Source organism: Anomalospiza imberbis, chromosome 2 (genome assembly GCF_031753505.1).
Source record: "Anomalospiza imberbis isolate Cuckoo-Finch-1a 21T00152 chromosome 2, ASM3175350v1, whole genome shotgun sequence".
In the NCBI taxonomy this organism is placed as follows: Eukaryota; Metazoa; Chordata; class Aves; order Passeriformes; family Viduidae; genus Anomalospiza; species Anomalospiza imberbis.
Window position 1 is genome coordinate 66102569 of NC_089682.1, and position 24508 is coordinate 66127076.

The 24508-nt window shown below is 41.8% G+C and overlaps 1 protein-coding gene across 5 annotated transcripts in view; it reads left to right on the forward strand.

The window, feature by feature from the left end:
* Positions 1-24508, forward strand: part of MTMR2 (myotubularin related protein 2) — a 62723-nt gene that overhangs the window by 23649 nt on the left and 14566 nt on the right. For 4 of the 5 annotated variants that reach the window (XM_068181466.1, XM_068181467.1, XM_068181468.1 and 1 more), the window contains 5 exons: positions 13840-13915; positions 17156-17250; positions 17428-17538; positions 19572-19673; positions 20362-20445. In XM_068181466.1, the coding sequence (XP_068037567.1) occupies positions 13840-13915; positions 17156-17250; positions 17428-17538; positions 19572-19673; positions 20362-20445 (468 nt within the window). Of the gene's footprint in view, positions 1-12917; positions 12941-13839; positions 13916-17155; positions 17251-17427; positions 17539-19571; positions 19674-20361; positions 20446-24508 lie in introns of those variants that run through there. The other variant, XM_068181470.1, reaches the window with a different exon arrangement.

A 24508-nucleotide genomic window follows, 5' to 3' on the forward strand; every position in this document is an offset into this window, starting at 1 on the left:
TTTTTTTTTAATTCCAAGCAATGTAAAGCTCTGCCTTGGTTGGAACAAATGCTGCTCCTCTTTCATTTTAGAGTAGTGCTTCAGGAGAGATGGTAAAGCAGAAGATTACTTATTTACAATAGTGTCACTGCAGGCTAAGTGTGAGTACCTGCTTGTGCTGGCAAAAGGCTTCTTGCTCTTCACCTGAATCAACTCTGTGTGAACACAATTTGGCACGTGCTTTACCTAAAACTTAGTCTTGCAGAGGTGGTGTGAGTGGCTGCGGTGCAGCTGTGTGTAGGTGTAAAACTGGGTCATTCCTTTACACTCCAGTGGCTGCTTGTCAGTGGTAGGCAGAGCTGGAGAAAATGCATTCCCATGCTCCTACTTGTATGAGAATATAGGGAGAAAGGGACAGTTTCCAATGCTGCAGATTGACTTAATTCTCCTAGAGGAACTCATACATTCATCATCTCACCTCATTCCTGAGAGTGTCTTATGCTGGAGAGCAGTTCTTGGGGTCAGATGGTCTGTGTACAGCCTGTCGTGTTGGTATTGCCAGTGCAACTGCAGACCCATCATCTGTCCTCTAATCATGGCTGTCGGTGCTGGTGTGTTACTGTTTGTTCCCTAGGCTTCCTCTTGCAGCCTGGTGCCAGCTCCCAAAGGGAACAGTTGTTACGAGTGGTGGTCTTCCAGGTGTTAAGTCTAGGACAATGGATATTCTTTCCCAGGGCTTGTCATTCTTTGTCTGGTTTTCTTTGAATTGACATCTCTGTCATGTGACTGTTCCACAAGTTTTGAAAGTCAGTTCTGTGAGAGATTTTTTTTAAGGTCCTGATTGTTTTTGCTAGTTTCTTTGAACCTTCTGAGATGTGGCCTTGCCTTGGATATTGCAGATGAGGCAGTACCATTAACTGATACAGTGACATGAGCCTGTTCTCTACTCCAGCTCTTTCCTTACATGCCTGAGCATCTTGTACAGCTTTCATTGGCACAAGACAGCATGAACTCCCAAGTGTTACTTGGATTTGAGTACTCAGGTACTGAGATTTGAGCTAAGCATGTCACTACTGTACGACAAAAAGAGGTCCCACGTTTTCCTGAAAGAATATAAGAGAACAAGCCCTGAAGAGGGAACTGATGCATTTTGTGGTAACTCTGTGGTATGGGTGGCAAGTGCCTGGGCTGTGCAATGTTCTCACAGGAAGGTGTTGCATCAGTTAGCTTTAAGAGGCTGAAAATAAGCTTTTCAAGATTTTCATGTGGATATGACAGTTATGGGATTATTCTCTTGTTGTGTGTTTAAATTTTTCCTGCTATAGTGAATTGCTACGTGGATTCATCATCACTCCTACCTCTATTTGGTCTCTGCCTGTGCATGTACATTGGCCCAAATTTAGGAATTAAATTTCTGTGATGATGGAAAAACACTTTGTGATAGCTACAATTAGCACTGTCTTTTTCTGTGGGGAATTTTTAGAAGAATAGTAGGCGTCCATTGGGAGGAGGGAACCAGAGGAAGGGCCCACCTAATTTCTTGCAGTCTGTGCCTGCAGTTTTCTTTTGGAGTGCAATTAACGCTCTGTGTGTGCACACGCATGTGTGTAATGAGGTAAACGAGACAACCACTAGGGATTCCTGCTGAATGCATGTGCAGTATTTTTCCTAAATCTTTCTCCAAAGTATTTAATAATAACCTTTATGGCGAATTGTTTTTTTTTTTAATGTATATTGAGCATGTCGGTATCTGGAACTGAGATTAAATTGCCTTTCCAGTAGAAAGTTTACAGAATTTTCACTTCATAAACTAATGCTAAATAACTTTTGGCTGCTTCAGTTAGTTTCTTAGGGGAAAAAAAAGAAAAAAAAAAACAACAAACCAAAACCCCAACAGAAAAACAACAAAGCACTCTTAGGTTCTCCTTCCACCCCCTTCCTGATCTTAAATCTAATGCTGTTTAGAATTGATTTAGGGTATATATATCTTGGAGGGATTTTTTAGCAAACACACTGCCATATGTTTTAACATAAGTTATAGGTCAGGCAAGAACAGAATTTAAGTAGTTGGAAGTGAAAATGGAGTTGGAAATCCATAGATACTTTGTAATTTGGGTTGAGATGTTAAAAACACCATAAAGCAAACTTTGCCGAAAGGATTGGAACATATAAATAGCTGTTACAGATCTGGGAAGTTGGTGGTTTATAAAATACAGTGAATTTCTTGCTCCTAAGTCCTGTAGGCAGTATTTTCTCCTGTGCATATGAGGAGGTGTGTCTGTGCATTTTATAGTACTTAAGTCTTCTTGCTGATGCTCTATCTTTTTTCAGTAGGGATTTTCATTTTTAGGTAGCTGTTGCTTTATAGGATAATGCCTGAAGTATACCATGTTCAAAGCTTTGGAGTAGCCCTTATAAAAGGCTTGGATCCTGTTCATATGCAGTTGAGAAGCAGTGGATGTGGCCCTAGAGCCTACTGACACTTCCCTTGAGAGCAAAACCTTTGCCTGATAATTTGTTAAGGCCTGTTATGTTTGCTTTTGGATTGTATGCAGCAAAGGCTTAAACCAAAGGATAGAAACTCAAATGTTGTTTTCTTTATATTGCTTCTTGCACCTAGAAAGAAGGAAACTACAGCAGATCTGTGTCACGTGCTTAGTTGTGCAGCCTTCAGAAAAAGTGGTTTAAATCTTTGTTGTTAGCATTGCTATTGCTAATGCTAACCACTAAACCATTCTCCCCTTTGAGGACAACAATGAGATCCACAATTCCTGATACTCCTCTGAAGTCCAGACAAAATACTGTACAAGCATATCACCGTTCATGACTGTTTGTTCCCTACGTAATGATTTTCTTCTTTAATATACGAGGAATTGGTGGATTCACAGTAAATAGGTTTATGCATGAGGTGCAAGAATATTATTGTAGCATTCCCAGGACTTGAAGGTTAGAAATGGGAAGAAACAGAGTGGCTTGTAACTTTGTTATCTATTATGTGTATGGTTAGAGACTGTAGACAAGCCCATGTGGTTTATTTTGTAAGATACATAACTGGTGCATGACAAAAGGTATATGAAGGAGTATTTCCTTCCAAGACAGTAAATGGATACTGTTGCTGTCTCCTTAGGTTTCCTGGATTAAATCTGTTTGGGCAAGCCTGCATTGAAGCTAGCCAACCACAATTCATTTACGCTCAATAGAAGGACATAGATCATTTATGATCTGATCTATCTCAGCTTTAAGGATCTGCCCATATTAAGTGAGAATGTCATGGAGTTGAGCGAGAGAAGTCCTTGGTGCAGATGTTGGGAACATACTTTGAGGGGCAGCAAGTGATTTCTGTGTATCCCAGCTTTAACTGGGCTCAAGTAAAGGTGCAGTTTTATCTGTTTTGAGGACTAATGTGTTTCTCTTCTGACTGTAGAGAGAGTGCAGAGTAATATCTCCAGATATAGCCTTCTAAAATAGAGGTAAATCCTGTCCCTCAGATGATATTGGGCAGAATGAATTGAAATGCCAGTCAATGACTTAGCCATCTTTGCTTTACTCTAGCTTTAATGCAAAGTAGCTTAGACTAGCTTTATGTAGAACACGTATATTGTTAGTAGAAAAACATATTGAAGAAAGATGTGATTCCCCCCTGCCCCCCCAATCCTTTGCTGTAAATCACTAAAACTAGCCTCAGTGAGCTTTTCCATTACTATCTCCCTGCCAATGCAGGAAGTGTGTCAGGCTTTGGTTATGTGTAACACATGTTCAACAAGAGCTGGGTTTAGAGAGTGACATAACGTTTTAAACTCTAACCACTCATTTAAGCAATGTTTTTCAGTTTTGATTTTAAGGGACTTTTCAGTCAGTGAGTGTTGCTGGCTTGCAAGCACTAAATCATGACAAAATCTCTGCCTAAGCTCGTCCATGGTATTTGAAGACCTTCGGCCCTGCCAGTCAGCTCTGTGATAATATATGGAGATAAATATTCCTGTTTCAGACTAGCCCTTGACTCTTTGCATGGGAGTGCCTGTAAGCAGCCTTGTTCATAGCAAATGCAAAGATGTCTTCCGTGTTGGGAGCCTTCCTTCCCGGTGCACTGGGCTGTGACTGCTATTAAGTTACAGACTGTATTGTGCAAGCCACCAGATGGTGAAGGTAATTGACCTGTGGTCACAAAACACTTGGCTACATGTGAGCTGGTGATGCAGCAGTGAAATTGAATAAACTGTTCATCTTCTTACTGTCACTGTGTGAAGACTTGACCATGTATTTCTCTGCGTCATTGCATGGCTCTGTTCTCACATGGAGGTGCACTTCATGTTTTAGTGTCTCCATACAGGAGTAGAAGCTATGCAGGCAGAAGTGGCCTTTACCTGACTTGCCAGTAGTATTTCCATAGGTCCCTTTGTACAAAGGGATGAAGTCCAGGGGCCAAATCCAAGAACAGGCAGTGCTTTATGTTATCAAAGGTGTCAAACAGAGGGACTTAAAGAGCAGTGGAAGAGAAGTAAGGAAGTCTTACAGGGAAACATAATTTAACTATCTCAAAATTCTGATTTTGACCATGCAAGTTGCGTGTGTGTGCCTGGGGAAAATGGGTTTCCTTTCTTTGGAGCATTAAGCTGTTGATGAACAAAGGCACAAAGGATTGGTTCTGGAGAATGAATGATGCTCTTGTCCATAAGCATGGTCAAACCAGGACAGTCCTGTCAGTGACTGGAATTTAGCCCCTGCCATTGCCACATTTTTCGAGGACTCCAGTTTATAGTAAGTGCTGCATATTTCTTAAGAATTTTAGTAATTTTCATTTTAAAATATCCCAAGAGATGGAAAATCTCGGTGCCCTCCTTGCACCTCTCCCCAATAAGTCCTTTTCTGCACCTCTCCCTTTCAAGGAAACAAACCCACAGAGTAGCCAACCTCTGGGTTGAAAAATAGTGATTTCATGCAAATTAGATAGGGGAAAAAGCCAGATGCAGTCAGTTTTCTGTCTCCTTTACATGGAAATAGTACTCCCTAAGTGCTCATCTAGTTAGAAAAGAGCAAAGACAACAAACATTGCTAATTTTTCTTATATAGAGGTACCTAAATGCTTGAATATGGAGTAACACACAGTGAAAGAAATCTCTGGAAGCATTTATGATTGCCATCTATTAGGAATGGAAAGCTAAGGAGAATGAGCAAATGGCCTTCATATGTTCTCAAAAATATTTTCATCTCTTCCTAATCAACTGCCATATTTCTCCTAGCTGCAAAGTGCAAGAATTTTCTTTCTGTTGAGTAAAACCAGGTAAGAGGTGGCTTCCCCCGCTGCCCACTGTTAGTTACAGTTTTGTAAACTGAAGGACAGATCAGGCAGGAATGAACAAGCATGGTATTTAAAGGGAGTACATGGATTTGTGATTGCATGCAGTGCCTGCCAAGATTTGATTTTCTGTAGATGTTTTTGCACGGAATGAAACATCTTTGTTCCCATCTGTATGATTGTTTGCTCATTATAAATATATAATTATCTGTCTCAAACTCAAAAGTGAAATTCTTAGTAACTGAGGCAGTATTCTGTGACTTTAGTTGGTAGAATTTATAACTCTGTTTTTGGTCAGAGTGTTTTTCTATCACTTAAGACTGTTGATATGAAATTCACTGAACTACTTTAATGGTTTCCTTGAAACTTTTAATCTTCTTTTTGCATGTAAGTTGTTTGCTAAACAAAATTCAGTAAAAATAAAGGATAGAGTCAAGCTAATATGCTGTCCAAAATTTTTGAGCAGCCCATGGAGAGCAGAGGGGTTGTGGTTTGAGATGTATGTGGAACCCTTGGCAGTGAAGAAGGTTCTGTATTAAAAAATGTTGGACTTGTCTGAATAGATAATATCTGCAACCTTCTGTGCCAGGGAGCGTTGCTGAGTTGAGTCAATGACGACTTTCTATTAGAGCCTAATGAGAGAATTGTCTTGAGGCACCAAGCCATACAAACTTGAAGAGACAAGCCAGCCGTGGTTGAATGAGTGGCCCTCAACAATGTGTTCCTTTGAGCTTCTAAGCTTTGCCTTGTAGTTGTGCAGCGAGGGCTCAGGAGGTTCACCAGCCCAGGGAACCCAGAGAGGCTGTTCTTTGTCACTGGTCATTCGGGTCTGAGTGGAGAAGAACATCGCAGAAAAAACAAAGCAGAAAACCCCAGGGAAACACTGCATGGTGGCTGCTTCCTCCTGCAGAAGAGTCTCTTTATATTACTTTAGGGACTGTATTTCTTTTTTTAAAATACAATAACCTTCAACTTCTTTTTAAAGATTTTCAAGACAGTGGTAAGTAAGCAAGTGATTTCTCAAGCACTTTTATGCTTTCTCAAAACATATATGGTAGGTAGGGATCACAGTTTGTGATTTGCTTTTTTTAGTTGTGTCGGGAAGGAGTAGTTAAAAGGCAGTTGCAGTGTACTTTGTATGTTATTACTGTCTTTAGAGTAGTGTAATATGTTATCTGTTGTCAGAACATTTTTTGATAGCTTAAGTTCTTATGTTTTGTTTTTTTTTTTTTTTATTTTTTAACCAAGCTAGGAGGCTGCCTTTGGCCAAGTGCTCTCTTAGGAGCTGAATGGGCTTGATGTGGTCTTTGGACAGTATATTTGATTCTTTGTGTACTCTTCTGAAGTGATCCATGTGTCCATGGTGTTTTGTCTTTTCCCCTTTGAACTTTTAATATCCCAAAGGAATAAGACATAAAGCATTTCCCTGTAATTAATATCTTGCAGCTCTGAATGTCTCTAACATAGTTTTTCAAGCCATCTGGTCATAATCCTCAGAAAAGTCCCTGTGCCTCAGTCAGGCAGAGATATTTCTGTTCTTTCCCATAGTCTTTCTGCTGTGGTATTCTTAATGATTCGAAAATAATCAACAAAGTCCATTTACTTGCTTGATTTATGTTTTATTGCATTTCCAGTAGGAATCTTAGCACATAAATCTTCTCCAAGTACACTTGAAATAGCCATAAATGGCAGCTGAAATTCTCCTCAAAGTAGTGAAGTGTTTGCAGTCAAGTAAGCATGGCTTCTGTTCCGCAGTCCTGATGGTTGGGCATTGAGAGGACAAAAGCACCTTAGCAGTAAAATGCTAGAAAAATGTGCCCTTTTTCCTGTTGTAAGAAATGTTTCATTTAGAGAAGAAACCTATCCACCTGTGAAAAACTGTTCTTAAGCATACTCATCTTGTTTCTGCACAGATCTGTGTCAGTTCTGCAGCTTCTGTCAATGTCAGCTGGACAGAATTTGACCACTATGGAGATTTTTTCCTGGCATGAATGGAAAGAGCTTCTCTATCTGTTTTGTTTCAGACATTTTTACACCATCATTGGAATAATGATAAATCTGGATGCACCTGCCATAGTGGCACTGTCCTTCATTGATTGATGGAAACAGCCATGAAAAAGGAAAGGGATGGAGTGGTAGAGCAATTCAGGGGAAGGAATAGGTGAATATGGTTTGAGACCCGCTAAGAGGCTTTTAAAGCAGAGAAGCATTAGTTATGTAAGTGTATAAGTGTTGCTGTTAATTTACAAACAAAGTTAATAAATTAATCAAATATTTAAAAGTAATCCTGAGACTGAGTCTTTGCAGGAAGGCTGATTTCCCTTATGTGGTTCTTTGTGACAGCAGACAAGAGCCAGCTCTGATACAAAAGCTGTCTTTTTTACCTCAGCTAAGACAACCTGTCTTACAAGCTTTGGAGTCATGCCTTTTTAAATTAAATCCATGCAATATTTGTATCTGACTTGGCTCATTCCCTGCTGCCTCTCTGCACACAGCACATTTGTACTTCTCTGAAATGCATAGGATATGACTGCTCAGTTGTTTGTGGAGGTCCAGGAGATTGGGTTTTGCTGTGCTGACCACAAGGAAGGACCAGAATTGGGATTTGCCCTTCCAGATCTGCGCTGACATTCCTTTACCCTAGTTCTTAGCCTTCAGTGGGAAGAAGGGTACTTATCCTAAAGGTGCATCTCCTAGGTATCCTGATTTCCACGGACTGCTACAGAGTGCCTAGGGGGACCAGCGCAGATGTAGATCTCCAGGTTCAGGTGAAATCGGTATTCCTGCAGCTTACTGACTATGCTGCCTGCAAAGTTGCAAAACTGGTGATTAAGGAGGGCATTTAATAATTTTCCATTTCTTGAGATAAAGACATTAAAAAAAAAAAGGGGAGTGAAGGAAAGTTTATATATGTTAAGTACAACAAGAATATTCCCAGGTAGTTCTTTAAGTGTGAAGTATCAGAGAGATTTTTCTGTAGGAGATTAAACCTCTCACTTTGCTTTTGAGTTTCAATTCCATATTTCACACATGATTTAAAAAGATACATTTTTTTTAAACTCTACTCATTCTCTCTGTATGTTTTTGTACATGTACAACATGCGCAATCTTGTCCCTGCAGCATGTCTTTCACCTGTTGCTGCTGACCAGTGCATGCTCACAAGGTAGACAGAGACAAGCCCAAATCTGAGTTCAGGGGCTGCAGAAGCAAGGGGACTTTGTGTGTGCATAATATTTGTCTGTACAGGCAGGTTATATATGTTTATGTCAAGGGACCAGTTAAGCGACTGCCTTCCTGCTGTAGGAAACAAACCAGGACTGTGTAGCTGGAACAAAAGCAGTTCCCAGCTTGGAGAGCTTGTCTTCTCAGTAGGTGGAGCAGACATGGTTTTGGGGAAAGAAGTAAAACAGAAGTAAGGTGTTCATGCTGTCGGATTGAACGTGTCAAACCAGTGCTGTGGCTTTATGCACAACAACTGTGTTCAAAATGTGTAAAGTGACTTGGAGTGTGTAGGATGTTACCAAGGAGAGATTAACTCAGAGGAAAGGAAAAAAATTACAAGAAAGGGTACATTTTAATATCGTCTAAGCCAGAAAAGATTCCTTTTGCTCATTTTTATTGTGATTCAGGATAGAAGAATCTCTGCGGACTTGGGAAAACTGTTACACAACAATTTGGTAATACAAACCTCTCTCCCCTTAAGTTGTGTGAAGCCAAACAATCTGATCTTTGTGGGTTTCAGGACTCAAACATTCAGGAGAAGGTTTCAAAAGAATAACTGGTAAATGGCTAGGAGAGACCTCAGGTGCTCTCCTCATGTGTCTTCATTATCAGGAGGCTTGTGCAGTGTCCAGGGATAAAATGACTCTCTCCCTGGTTGGTCCAAGCTGTTCCCTCTCTTGCCCAGGTTTTGCTTGCGTTCACTCCTGCAGTCACACTCTAAGCTAGTCTTGGCAAAATGATCCAGGTTATGGAAAAACTTCCATTCTAAAAGTCATAAAGCAGACCCTGGGCATCTTGACTGAACTAGACACTGAAGCAATGACAGCACTGGCAGGGAGGGTGGGAGGAGGCAGTCCTGGCTTGGCCTCAGCCAGCACAGGATGGTGGTTGTCAGCCAGGCTGTGCAGCATCGCAGGCAGGCAGGCTGTATACTGCCTCACCAGGCAGTACAACAGGAAAGCACATCAGCTGTTTTGTTCACAGTCAAAAAGCAAACCCTGAATTTAGAGTGTCGTGTACCCTCTCAGGTCTTTCTAGAACAGTGTTCAGTGGTTCACAGACCTCTAAGACCCTGCGCATAGAGTGTGCTTGCAATTCAACTCTATACCACCGCGGATGGCTGCAGCTGCTCAGGATGAGCTGCGTGCACAAATTGTGCAGGAACATCATCCAGGAGAGGGATTTTTGTAGTAGCATGCTGGCTGCTATGTTAGGAGGCAATGTGAACATGTGGTTGGAGAGACTTGCCAGAACTGCAGTACCCTGAATCGCAGCAGTCATACCTTTTTAGCAGGACCTAAATCTCCCTGGCCTCATGCATGCATTTTGTTGCTCAGACCTGGAGGTTGCCTCAACAAAACAGCAGTTTCCTTGTCTTGGGGGCAGTAGTTGGGAGGGCATGAGAGAGCTCTGCACCTTCAGCTGGGGGTGACTGCTGGAGCTTACACAAGGTGGGATCCTGGACTAGAGAAGTGGTTGTTGAATGTAGCAGTGTGGGTTTGTTCTGCCAAGTCGCTGCTTGAGCAGAGGACAAAGGTAGGTGGTGGCATGAAGTCCTTGCACCCTCTGAGCTGGGCCAGGACATGTGTTTAGGTTCTAAGGTACTCCCATTTTCAGACTCTTAGAGAGCTGTTTCATCTAGAGGGAGAGCTGCTGACAGGTGGGATGGGTACATGATGTTACTTGGTAAAAGAAGACAAAAATAAAGGCTGTGTATAACAGGACTTCATTACTCCAGAGAGTCGCTTACCAAACATAACATCTTTGTGAGGAAAAGACAATGAAGACCTTGTTCGAGGCAAGGCAGAATATTCCACTGGTTTTTGGTTATTGTATCTGTTTCTTACAGAAACCATCTTAGTAATGATTATGACAGAAAGAGCTGTGTGTGGTCCTGTTCCTAAGTCATTGTGGTCCTATTCCTAAGAAACAATGATTTGCCCAGCTCTGGATGTATTCTTCATTGCAGATCTCTAAGAATTCATTGGTTTTACTCCCACTGAACAATTTCAAAGGCTGAGGCTCACGGAGGTGGCACATTTCAGCTGCAGGCATATGTGGTACCTGCCTCAGTAGCATTTATGTGTCAGCAGCTACTGTCCCCCTCCTTCAGCCAGGCTGCTGCAGTCATGTCCTTGGCTCCCTTCCCTGCTTCCTTGCCTTACTGGTGCTCTTAATTTAATTTTGTAAGGTTTGCAGAGGGCTAAATTTGGGCCCAAGAGTGTTATTTTTAGAGTCTTGAAAATAGGCTAATGTACAAAAAAAGATTTTTCTCACAGTTTAATGAGCCATTTTTGGATTTTGAGGGGGAGAGGAGGATTGGCAGTAAGATGGAAGGGCTTTTCATGTCATCTTCTTAGTCATATAAGGCGCAAAGGGCCCATTTATGACACTGACGTCATCTCAGAGCTTCATGTGCATTGTCCCATACCATTCTTTCTCCTTGATCTGTTTCCAAAATTTCTCTTCTCTTATCCACCCACTTTTCTTACCTGCTGGTGGCCCCTGTCTTTGGCTGGTACTGCAGATGTCTTTTCCTGCCTGCTGCCTGCATTTTCAGCCCCACACAGATTGTATTTCTCTGAATCAATTTTAAGGAGCCATTGATGGAGGTGGGTTTCAGGAAAATGCCTACCATTCATTTCTTGGTTTCTACCAGGTTGGGTTTCAAGTGCCAATGGTCCAACTAGAGGCTCATTCAAAATCTACTGCTGAGCAGACAGTGCATAGACTGGCACAACAGAGAAGTGTTTGTCCTGGGCTTTCTGACCACGTTTGTCTCAGCCTCGTGGAACGGATGGCAGTTGTCCAGGGGTTATGTGCTTGCACCTTTGAAATCACCATGGAGTCAGTGCTTTGTTACCTGAGATAGGTACTGTGCTGAAGTCACTTGAGGGGTGATGAAAATGAGTTTAGTCCTCAAGACTGTAGCAAAAAAACCCCGAAATAGTAAGAGAGGAGGCAAGGAGGCTGACCTTGAAGTGCTATGCTTCCAGGAAACCAGCCGTCTGTTGCCCTGCATTGACGTGAGCACAGGTTTGAATTACTAACCCTTTCTTCTGATCCTGGGGACATTTCAGACAAGTGTGAGTGAGCAGATGGATTTTATTAGACTTAGAAGAGACACTTCTTAAATTGGAAAGGCTTTCAACCTTGTCTTTAGAGAATGATGTTGACATGGAGGTCCTTAACTTTCATACTGCTAGCCTGTTCCCTCCTTCTCTTCCCCACTTGCAGAGCAGGATTAAAAACCCACCTGGGCACTACCCACCTCTGCCACCTCAGCAGATGTTTGTCATACTGAGTGCTTTCTATGTGTCTTACCTCATATTTGTTTTGGCTTGAGATACAACCCAGTCCCCCAAATGTTTACTGCTGGACGTGCTCCCGCTGACATCTGCAGGAGAGCAGTGAGTCCAGCTGTTGACCGGGAGTGATCCTGGCAGCAGCAGCTGCCTGCGTGGGGTACAGACCTTCTCAAAGAAGCTGTGATCATGTTCTGAAAGCAGAGTGTATTTTCATTAATGTCCCTCCAAGATAAAAGGCCAAAAAGATGACCACCACTTATGGGCTAATTAGCCAGAAGCTTCCATCTCATTTATCATAATCCAGATGTTATTCTGCTAATTTCAGGCTGTTACTCAAGTGCAAAATTGGACACACAGGAGTTGAGAGTGGGTCTACATCACAGGCTTTTGTCAGGGAGGCCCTCAGTCAGGGCTTTGATGGGGTGTGTGATCTTTGGCCAACACAGCTGTGCTGACAAGAAGTCCTCAACATCGATTTCTGTTCGTTATACCAGCAAAGCCTTATTTTTACTGATGTTGCTGATGTGGGGGAAGAGAAGCTTCCTGGCAAGTAGCTGCCAGTGTGAGTTCTGTCAGTGGTGACCTCTCCTTACTCATCCTGTGGACCCCAGCCCAGCTGCTCTGGCAGCCTCCCTGATAAGACCTAAGTGGGTGCAGTTGGGAGATTTCTGTTAGGAAGCCAGGATTGTACTTGCTTTTATTTTTTTTTCCTAAGAGTCTTTTGAATGCATTTTAAAAATTGTACATCTTGTTCTCAAGAAGTCTTTGATCTTGTTAATCTTTTCATCTATGCATCAATCTGTTGTGTGAAAATGCTGGAATGTGCTCTTATTGTGGCAAGGGCTTTCTTTAGGTTTGTTTCCAATTTTTTTGCATAGTTTAGGGAATTTTTCTTCCCTGAGGCTCTCCCTCTGGCTTGATCCTACATGAAAGTTGACCACAGACGTGTCAGGTTCTAGAATGCCACTTTAGGCTATGTCTTTGAATTTTCTTTGCAGGGATTTCCTGATACTAAATTGAAGCAATTCTTTTTCTCTTTCCTTGCGCTATGATAAAAAAAAAAAAAAGCATTTCGGGCAAGCCTGCACATTCAGCTGTAATCAGCAATGAGCTCCCTCTGCCTGTCTTCACCAGGTGGGACACACACCGACCTTGAACTCAAAGTTTTGTGGTTGCTATAGCATGAAGCAGAGTCTGGACTGACTTACCTGCTCTCTGTGTTAAGAGGTTGAGCAAACTGTACTGCTGAGGTTGTGGTCATTTGTCCAGTTTGAGGCATGGACAACATGATTAAATCCATTTGGCCACACAGACTTAGCCTTAATCTTGATCACTTATATTTGCATTTCTCTCCTAGTTCTTATAGATTTAGACCTCAGGTTATGCTTTCCTAGTTTCAGTCATGCTTTCCTAAAATGTTCATCTGCCCATGATAGCAGCTGTTCTTGTGAAAACTTTTGTGTAAATGCAATCATAGGTCTGAGAAGTCATGCTCTATGGTATAACATGAACCCACATGAAAGTGAAGAAGGGCTCGTTTGGCAGCCAAAAAAAAAAAAAAAAATCAAAACTCTACCTCCTATATAGTACCAAATAGTACCTTTGTAGCTGAGTCAAGTCAGGACTTTTGCAGTTGTGGGACTCTCACTGAGCACAGTGGAGTAACCAAGGTGTCCCTTTCAGTGTTCCTCAGTGTAAATTAGAAATTGCTCTGCTGAATAGTTGATGTCATTATGGTAATTGCTGAGCACTTCAGCTGGGAAAGGAACTGATTCCTTTGGCTCTGTCCATAACTGTGGGGGTAATTTGACTTGTGAAGGTGGTCTGGGCGAGAGAAAGCTGGTGCAAGAAAGGACACCTGGGAAGTGTGCTGCCAAAGTACAGAGCCTGGGGTTGACCTCTGAAGAGACCCTAGGCAGTATTTCAAGATCTTTGAATATTTGTTGTCCTTGATATTGTTGACCTGTAAGTGTAAACTTCTTGGGTTATGAAAACATAATGAATTTCTGTTTGTACTTGTATCTTTTGCCTAGGTCCTGAGGGAGGCTAATAAATTGGCTGAAATGGAAGAGCCACTTTTGCTGCCTGGGGAAACCATTAAAGACATGGGTACGTGAAGAGGAAATTCCTTATTGCTTGCTGACAAACAGTAGAATATCCATAGAGCAAAATATCTTGGCAGTCACTGACCAACAACAGCACATTGCAGATGTTTTGGGAAGCATGATCAAGTTGTTTCATTAATTTTCATTAATTGATCTATTGCACATCACATGTGTCTTCTTTTAGCACATAGCAAGTACAAAGCAATTCAGCTCTCTTACCATGAGTGATGGGGTGTGAGTTGTACAGCTCTGCATTTGCTGCCCCGTGAAAGGACACGGATCAACTTTTTCAGTTTGTCCTTGCCACAGGGTGACTTCCTAGGCTGACACAGCACAATTATGTGTCAAATCTCTGTCATGGGCTTTAGAAAAGGACACAGTGCTTTTGCAGGGAATTTACTGGGGGGATTGGTTTTTTATTTTTTCATCCAGATGTTCTGACATGCATCAGATTTGCTGATGCTCTCCATTCTGAAGGCTTGAGTAAGCCTCTTGATTAATTTTCTGTGAAAGATTTTTCATTTGCTTTTTTCACATGTTGCCTTTCTCTTAAAATGGTAAGGAAGAGTGCAACTTCAGTCCTAAACATAAAAAATCAAAAAATGAAAACTGAAAATACTTCACCAAAAAAATGCAGCCATCAACAGCAATATAAAAACAAGCAAGAAAACCTCCAAAGAACCCACCTCCACAATTAATCTTTTTCTCAACCTCTTTCCTCAGAGCCCTAAGGACTTTGAACTCATACTCTGGCCATACACTGCAGACTGATACCTAACTCACTCCACAGATGCTATTAGCTCTGACAGTGAGACAATATTTTGAAGGGTTCCTAGGGAATGGTTTAAGAGGTCAGTTACCAGTGTTTTATCTATTGGCAAATGGTGTGATGAGCCACGTAAATCTCTAAGACTGGGTTGCTTTTGGAGTTGCCCAGACAGCAGTTGCCTGTTCCAGCAAGAAGCTAAAGGCAGCAAAAAGGAAATCTTTGTTATTCATCGGCAATAATTGTTTCCTGTTAAAAGTGTGAAGAAAGGCAAATGTAATTCTCCTTGTATTTTACAGGGAAGGGAAGAAAAAATATTTTCAGCCAACCCAATAATCTAGAGAAAGATTGGCCTGTAAAAGACAGGAATTCCACAAGCAGGGGAATTAGTAAATCTGGTTTCCAGTTTCTTTCTCCCATATGTATTCTCTTATACATACCAAAGGCTGAGCTCATTAGGCTTTCCTGTGGTGATAGCACCACTACAACCTCTCTATTATACCTGGCATTCGTTCTCACAAACAGTGAAGCACTTCAATGCCTTGGAGATCCCTGTTTATCAAGTAGAGACTGCTGAAATCATACAGCTGTGGCAGGGTTAAGGTCAGACAAGCCATGTGTGTAGGTATGTTTGTACATGCGCAGTGTAATTAAGTAAAATTGTTTCCTTAGGAAACCAGGCTAATAAAATGCAAATGTGAAAGGTGGTGTGGCTTACAAGCTGGCAAGGCCAGTGTTTGAGATCGTGCCTGGGGTTCCTTACCTGGAAAACATTTTTCTAGCACCTTTCCTCTTTACCCAGAAATTCTGTTCCTTTTCAGATGTAAATGCACGCTTTTCTTATTAGTGGATTTTGCTGGGATTTTTTTAAGCATTTCAAAATTACATTTTAAATAATGGGAACTCCAGTGGAAAAACTAGGCAGGCTGCCCTTACCCTTGTTATGCTTCCTGAGTCTGCTTTCAACCCTCTGTCAAACTAGTCTTTGAAAAGAAGTGATTAATAACAGGACACTAATGAAACACTTGGTTTAATTAGAAATGGCTATAAGCATTTTGTGTTTAATTGTCCTTCAAACAACTACATGTAAATTCATATAAATAAATAAATAGTGGATTTACTGGCATGTTTTTTACAGATATGTAAAAATATTTCTTTTTAACCAGTTATTGTGTGCTACATATTTTGCTCCAAATTAGTCACTTCTGATATTTTAAGGATCTTTTTCCACATCCAGATCTCAAGACTCAATGAAGACAATGCAGAAGCAGAGCTGACTTGAGGATGATTTAGTTATATGAGTTGCCAGTGCTCTGGAATAAGGCAGACTTCTTCTCTCTCCCCCTCCAGGCTAAATCTCATGGGATCAAGGTGGAAGAAATTGAGGTTTCCATTCTGACACCGCAGTAGCCTCACACCTTGTGTTCGTGGTGGCTGTCTCCTGGCTGGGAGGCAAGCCGTCCTCCTGACACAGCCCTTGCAAAATGGGTTCCCTAGGGCTTGGAGGCTTGAGGTTATTAAGATGATCCAGGGAGTTTTTTCATGGGTCTGGCAGCTCAGTGGGTCTCCTCTGTGTTTTTGAGGGGTGTCGTTACTTGTTGGTGATAGTGTAAACCATTGCCACAACACAGCCAGACAGCTGCTTCAGTGGCAGAAGACGTGATAGGCAGCAGAGGTGGGGAGGCAACAACTTAAATCTTGGCATTTTTAATTGATATAAAACAGAAGGGCAGTTAGAGGTGTTTGCTGTGGAAAGCCAGCAGCATCTCTTGCCTTCTGCTGGAGCAAGTGAGAAATGTTTGAGGCCTTTTAAGAAGGGGACTGTTTTGAGTCACCGTCACTCAGGCTCGAAAATAAATGAATTGTGCAGAGTAACTTGATCACTGACTTCAGACCTAAGATCTCCAGCAACTGGCTGTTACACAGATTCATGGCTCCTGCAAATCACTGCAGCTCTGCTGGCTTTTAGCGTGAGGGCCTTCATCCCAGGGCTGACTCCACGTGCAAAGGTGTACAGAAGGACCAAGCATCCTAAAAACCACATGTATGAGAACCGCCTTCTCCTGCCCCTGGTGGCACAAACCATCTTGGGCACAATCCTTAGCTTTTATGCAGATTGTTGTCAGCTTCAAATGTGTGCATCCAGGCACGAGTGGTCTCCTCTTTTCATTCAGGATGTTCTCAGGTACTGGCAGTAAGATCAAACAGTTTGCACCAAACACTGGCCTGTTGACAGGGGTTGCAGTTTTGTGCAAATGTAGGATTCTGGGTGATGGTACTATCTCTACCCGAACTCTTACCTTCTCCACAGAAGTGAAACTTGCAAGTTAGCTGTAGGCTAGAACCACAGATTAAGCTTATTTTAAATTAATGATCTGCAAGGTAGAGCCTACAAATACTGTTGCTGCCATAATTTTTCTCCCATAAATTAACTGTGAAATTAACAAGTTCTTTTTTTTTTTTTTTTTTTTTCTTAAGCTAAGGATGTTACTTACATCTGCCCCTTCACTGGAGCAATCAGAGGAACCCTTACTGTTACCAATTATAGACTGTATTTTAAAAGCATGGAACGGGTAAGCTTTTGAAGTAATCTGCTTTTGCTACCTTTTGACTCTTTAGACCTAGGTGTTCTTTGAGAGTATTTCTGTGTGAAATGTGGCTATATGTTTGGGAATATAGACATAAGGGAGCAGGAGCTGGGGATTTTTCCCCCTCCCCTTTTTAAACTCACAAATTTCAACTGTCTACAGGACCCTCCTTTTGTCCTAGATGCATCTTTAGGTGTAATCAACAGAGTGGAGAAAATTGGAGGTGCTTCCAGTCGCGGTGAAAATTCATACGGGCTGGAGATTGTGTGCAAGGTAAACTTTTATCTGTGTTTTACAATAGGGGAAGGGGAACATATATTTTTAAAGGTTGTTTCTGTGGTAGTGTAGGAAGTTCTGCAAAATGTTCCAGTCAGTATGACTTCACAGGTGTCAAAAACCACAATTTTAAAAGTAGTTTTCAGTATTCTCCAGCTCCGCTCATTTGAAAAGAGGTCCAAGCTTTTTTTCAGGCTTTGTGCTGGGCAATGGCTTTTCTTCATCATGGAAGTGTAGGCCTGCATCCTCATTTCTCAGGGTTGCCCACCAGACATATTCTAGGTAGACTCCAGTTATGTGGAATTCAGTAGGCCTTTCACTCATTTGCATTTCAAGAGCAAGAAAGGGGCATATTTCCCCCCTAAATCATTAGCTCATGTCCACCTGCTGTTATGCTTTGCCATGAGGGACTGGTGAGTAGCCTTCAGACCTCATCAGGGCTGTTCTTTCATTTCTTTCAAGGCAGTACATATTTCACATGTGCCTCTCAAGAGCCTTTGGAATAACTGGAAATACAAACTGCAATAAAATTAACAATTTGCCTTCTCATGTCTGCTCACTATAGACTGACAAAGTAAATAAAGCCACCATCTCCCCTCCTAAATCCATATCTCTGGATGGCATGACCTTTCTGCTTCCCTCAGTGACCACACAGGAAGGGCTGGGTTCAGAACCTTGTGGGTCTTGGGCTGCTTAGAGCTTGTCAGAGCCCCTCAGTGCTAAAAGGATGCTGGATAAGAGCAGATGGAGGAATGAAAAGGAATCCCAAAGTGCTCTGGTCACTGCTGTGATTTTGAGGCACCAGGAAGCTAAGCAGACTGTCAAGCTGTGGGTGTGCTGAGTCAAGACCAATTACTGCAATCTGTACTAAATAATCCAGCTGCTCCCTTGTCCTGTGAGAGTCATAATCCACCCCAGCTAACATAGAGTGAGGTGCTTGTGCTGGCAAGCTAATTTATTCCCTGTTTTGATCTGGATTCCTAGTCCTCAGCCATTTTGTCTGTAAGCACACTTGGTCAGGTTTGGAGTGAACTGTATCATTTCCCTGTATGGGAAACTCAGGCAAAAACTCTAGGATGGGTGTTTTGGCCCTTTATAGCATATTTAAATATGTCAGCCTGCTTCACTGGATATGCACAGTGGCTTAGTGCAATAACAGAGTGGTACAGATACATCTTATGTATCTTGAAAAGTTCTCTGTCTAGAGAGCAGTCCTGTAATCCCATTGAGGAAGCAAAGTCTCCAGCTGTTTATCTCATTCTCTGACTTTCTCTACCATCTTCATGTACTTGAACTTGATAGCTCATTTCCTGTTGATGAGTTTTTGACTCTTTTACTGCAAGCATTTTAGTTGCAGGCTTGGCTGGAAGAAATTAGGGATGTTTTATTTACTTTCCAAATTTGGTTTTGTAGATGACTATGGAAAGGAGGTCCTGAATGACCACATTTTGTCTAAACTGTGCTGCTGTGCAAAGTGAGGAGTTCTTGGTTTCAGGACCAAGAACTGAGTTTTCTTGAGTGCTCTGAGAGATGGAAGCTTTAAAAGGAGGTGGCATTGGATGCTTTGCACCCAGCTGGCTGTTCTTGGGCCCCCTACGTGTAGTAGCTCTGTGGAGGTACTTTGTTAGGCCATCCCCTCCAGTGGAGTTATGGCACTGCTTGATGTGAGAGCTCAGTGACAACCAAGGATGTCTGTCTGTGTCACAAAGTCCTGCTGGTCAAACATAGCTTTTTCATGAGCAGGGCTCTCCCAAAGACTTTCAGCAGGTGGAGAGCTTCATGTGAAGGCAAGATGCTGTGGTCAGGCACAGCTGTGCCCTCTCTTGGCTGCTCTGCTGTTGTTGGAGGCTGTAGACAGCCCATCAGCCAAGCCCAACGTTGCAACACAACATTGTTCAAAGTATAGTATTAAATCAGTGCTAGAAGGAGCATTGTCATGTGACCCCGTTTTGAATTCTGGCTTTGGATTTTCCTTGGGATTTTGAAGTGGTTCAGAAATTTGCAACTTGATTTCCCTCTTTTTCCCCTAGGATATTCGAAACTTGCGGTTTGCTCATAAGCCTGAAGGGAGAACTAGGCGATCCATATTTGAGAACCTAATGAAATATGCTTTTCCAGTTTCAAATAATCTGGTAAGTGTTTTCTCTTCAGCTTTTGCTAAAAGACACAGGGTAGCAGTAAACTGTTTTGTTCTGTCCCATCTCCATAATACAGTATTCACATGGGGTAAGTTTTCCTGAGGGATGAGAAGTACTGGTTTTCAAATCTGTTTTAAACTTAATTATTTAGGAGTTTAGATCATATAGGAAACAGGAAAAATCTATTACAGTGCCTTCTTTCATGCATGGGGAACGACTTACTGATAAAGCCTTATAACAGAGGGAAAATACTCAAATCACAGTGACATCCATCAGAGGTTCACAGCTAATGGTGACTGCACTGCCCCAAATCTGGAATGCAGCCCCTGTGTTTTCTAATGTTATGATGCTGCAATTGTTTCAAATGCTGGTTGAAAGGCTCTGGTTGTTAATCTGTAAGAGCATTCTTGCCTAAGTAGTTTTATCTTCTCTCTTTAATAACAAAGTTCTTTTGTCTGTGCAGTAATAGGTAATAGCCAAGCAAGATCGGTGGCATATTGGAAGGTATATTGTTGTACTAATTACCTGCTACAGTGAGAGTGTTAATCTTTTTTATAAAACCCTGAAAGAAAAGTGATGGTGGGGAAAAAGAAGGGTCTGTCATGAATTGCTATTTGAGATATCAAACATCATATAAATGGGCTCTGAGTGGGCTCTTAAAGGTAAATTTTCTTTCTTTCAGCCACTTTTTGCCTTTGAGTACAAAGAGGTTTTCCCAGAAAATGGATGGAAAGTGTATGACCCAACCTGGGAGTACAGAAGACAGGTGGGTATTGTGCCACATCCTTCCTCATCCTCTACTCTTCAGAAACGAGGGTCTGTGCAGTGATAAAATTACAGGTTACATGGAGCAGAGAATGATTCTGCTGAAAAATGCTGTGCAGGCTTGGTTAGGATGTTGTTTTCCACACTGCAGTGCTTGTTGAGAGCAGTACAGCTTTAGAGATAGAGGCATCCACTGATGGACATGATCTCAGGTGGCAGCTGACTTTAGGCTCTGCTAGAAAAAAACTAATGCTCTGGCCTGGTGATCAGGTACTGCTGGCAGTGGGGAATGGAGGGTGCGTGTTCCAGGTACAGGCATCCCATTGTTGAGTTTCACACCTCAGTGCTTGCTTGTATTGGTTTTAATTCTTTTAAGGTTTTCCTGTCTTAAACACCAACCTGGGGGGAAAAAACTAAGTGTAGAATGCCTTCACTATCTTAGGTGTGGTTTCTCAGCATAGGGATCAACCTAGGCTTGAGTACTGTGATTTACCATAGTTTAGAACACACAGCTGTGGTGTGTCCAGAGTAGACTGAGCAAGGTGTTAATGATTAGGTAGTGACAGGCTGTCGATTAGGAATACTGTGGTCAAAGCTTGAGTAGTCTTCTCTGGAGTAAAAGATGGGAGAATTTTGATTTTTATAATGAAATCACTCCTGTCATAAAATTCTCAAGTAGATAAAGGAGCATGATCTGGTGACATGTTTGCCGTAGACACAATAAGCTTCTCTCTCTTCCAGATCCATCAGAATAAAACCAATTTTCTTTTGTAAAATTAAGAAATTTTGAACCATGCAATTTTAAGATTTATTTGGGTCTTCCTCATCAAATCATACAAAACCAGACCTCTGTCCCAGCCTAGCTGTTCATCTTATTCCTGGAATCCAAAACCTAAGGATTCATTTTTCTAGCTCTAGCCTGCTAAAAGCTGGGCATGCCTTCTAAATTGGTTATCTAGGCCTGTCATTAACAGATGGGAGAGAGCGCTTCACTGTTGGGGGTGATTTGTTCTCTCCTAAAATAGCTGCCTAAGATAGATTGCTGGCTTCTAGACTGCTAATGGGAAGTGAGATGTATCTTACTGTATCTTACTGTATGCTGCCTTCATTGCAGTGTATGTTTTGCAATGAGATGCTACAATCTAAAATCCCAGTCGAGACAAACTCCAATCGTTTATAATCACTTTGTGTCTAAGGTCAGCTTGAGCATAAGATCAGATAATGAAGCAATTATTGCTTTGTTTAAACTTTACCTCCTACTTGGTAGTTATTTTATGGGAAGATCTGCTTGTAGAGAAGGATTTGCAGCCCAAGCTATGTGACCAAGATGCTTCTTTGTAGGGCTGAAAATTTTGGAGTAACAACTAAAAGAATACCTGTGCTATCAAAATAATCTCCACTGGAAAGCACAGCATTCACTCAGCCAAGCATCAGTCGAAACAGGTGAAGTACGAAAAACTTTTTTACAACACCTGGAAAGCAGAAAAGGTGACCTTAGATAATTTCAGTGTAGATTATTCCACTTTCTAAATCCTGGCATGCCAGTTTTTATGATAGAAGCTTTTCTGTCCATTTTGGTTCTTATACTGTGATTTGGTGCACCTTAAATTTGTCAGGAATTTATTGGCGTGGTGAAAGGATACATGTGTTTGCATGCCTGTGATTTGCAGCTCTTCATGGCCTTTCTGTAAAGAAAATGGGTGTAAGACATGACACAGCTGAGGCATTGCTGCAGTGTGTACTTGTGCTGTGGCTGCTTCTTTGTTGTTTGTGAGTGGGAAGAACAAACTTGCCTGACTGCTTCTGTTTCAAGAAACCAAACTAATGTCCATGTGCTGAAGCCCGTGGTCAATTCCTTACACTGGTAACTGCAAAAGTGAATCCAAACCAGGATTTTTTGCAGCCACAGCCTTTCTGAGCTTTACCCATGGTGGGCCACGGTCACTACCATTCCAGATCACACAATCCATCTATTCCAGTTCCTTATCTCCAAAAGTGACCAACACCAGCTGCTGAAGAAGAGGCAAACCATACTGCAGTAGATGTTTATGTTGTGATCTGGCCAGGAGGAGAATTTCATCCCTTTTGTTAGATTGATTTAGGTCCTGCAGCAGGATGCCTTATGTCCCCTCCAAAACTTTTAGGTATTTCGGTCTGTTTATTTAATTCCAGCATTTGTAACTATGGATGTTCAATTTATCTGTGTGAATGTCTTAGCCTTTTTTCTTAATCCAACCAGGTTCTGCTAAAGCAATAACAAATACTACAGTAAATCAGGATTATGTCTTGAAAAGGCAGCAGGGATTTGTTAACAGTGAAACAAAACTGGCATCATCAAATCAGATAATGGGATTACCTGTCTCGGACTCTATGAATTGTGATCAGAAATAGAAAAGCAGGACTTACGCACTGTCAGCAGGACCTTCTGGAATTGGTTTAGGAACTGTTAGAGAAGAGCTGGCCTAGGGCATCAGCAGCCCAGCAAGATGGCCAGGCATTAACTTGCTATATCTTAGGCCAGGTCAGTCTTTTCCCTGTGGGAGCAGGGACACATGGAGAAGGGAGTGGAGCAAAAGTAAACTCCAACTACCAGGCATTCAGAAAAGACTTTTAGGGCAGGATCCATGGTAATTTCTATATCCACACTGGTCAACATGGCAAGTTTGAGTGTGCTATTATTTATTTATTACAATTTTTATTAAGATTAATAGAAATATGTTGAGATAATAGCAATTGTAGCAATTAGGAAAGATAGTCAGTAAACCCCTAACTTCCCCGTTAGCATTCTTGGGAAGGATGGAAATATGTAACTTATTAAAAATCTGTGATTGTGTAAAACTATGGGGAGTAATAAACAACCTGTAGAGAACAAAAGGAGCTCGGAGAGGTTTGAGATTTAGTTGGTAAATGGAATCACATGTGGCAAATGAAATTTAAAACTGAAATTGCTCCCTGATTTTTATTACACATGGGCTGGCAGAATATAAAACAGAATTGCAAAGTGAATAAGACTCACTTGAAACCAAAAGTCCTTAAGATGCCTTTGGAGTAACTTAAAGCTTTATTTTCCTTAATAAGGTGGGGAGCATTTGGAAAATATTACAAGAGGTTGTGAAGTTGTGTGATGTTTCCCTACAAAAATCATTCTTGTCTAATATCCTTTTGCTCTGGTCATATCTACTGGGGAGCCACAGTGTAGGGCTGTGGTTGCTGCTTTCAGAGAAAACACGTAGAAACTAATAACTCAGAAGAACTGACCTGTTTTGAGGATAAAAGAAGTGCCCAGCATTAGTATACAAGCAGACTGGGAAAGGTAGAGCTTGATAACATCATCCTCCGGAGGAGTGTTGGGTGAAACTTAGGGGAGCAAAGTGAGGATTGAACCACATCCTGTGGTTTAACTGAGGAGCTGCTTATGCTATGTATGTCTCTACTGCAGAACAGATCACAGCTGTCTGGTGCTGAGTGGACACAGCCTGGGCTCAGTAAATGGCAGAGGGACCAACTTGGCTCTGCAGCTGTATCCCATGTTGCCTGCTGCAGATCAAGGTGCACTTACATGTGTAAGCTCAGAGTGGATCTGCTTGATCCCATAAAGAGGTGTGACTGTGTGTAACTACAGCAAGGAAATTATTTTTTTCCTGTTAGTGAAGGATCCTCATGTGCTTAACCTTAACCATGTGCTTTGCGAGCTGGTGGTGTCGGTGCTGTGCTGGTGTGGCTTCAACAGTTTTTCCCTGCAAACAAAGAAACTCCATCTTCTGCAACATCAAGTGTAAATCAAGCGATAACCAAACCCAAGTCATTACAGTAAGGCATGAATGTCTTATCTAGAGGGAAACCAAGTCTAGTTTGTGTGTGGAGGGGACACAAAGGCTCTGTGGTTAGATGATACAGTTGTAAGCAGTGTTCCCAAGCACAGGGACAAGTTTCAGGCATAGCTACAGACCAGGCTGTTACCATCCATCTTTTGAGTGAGTGTGTTTGAGCATCTTTAGCCATGCACAAAGGTGCTGTGATGCAAGTTAAGGATCACCAGTGGCATTTTGGACAAAATATCCTGT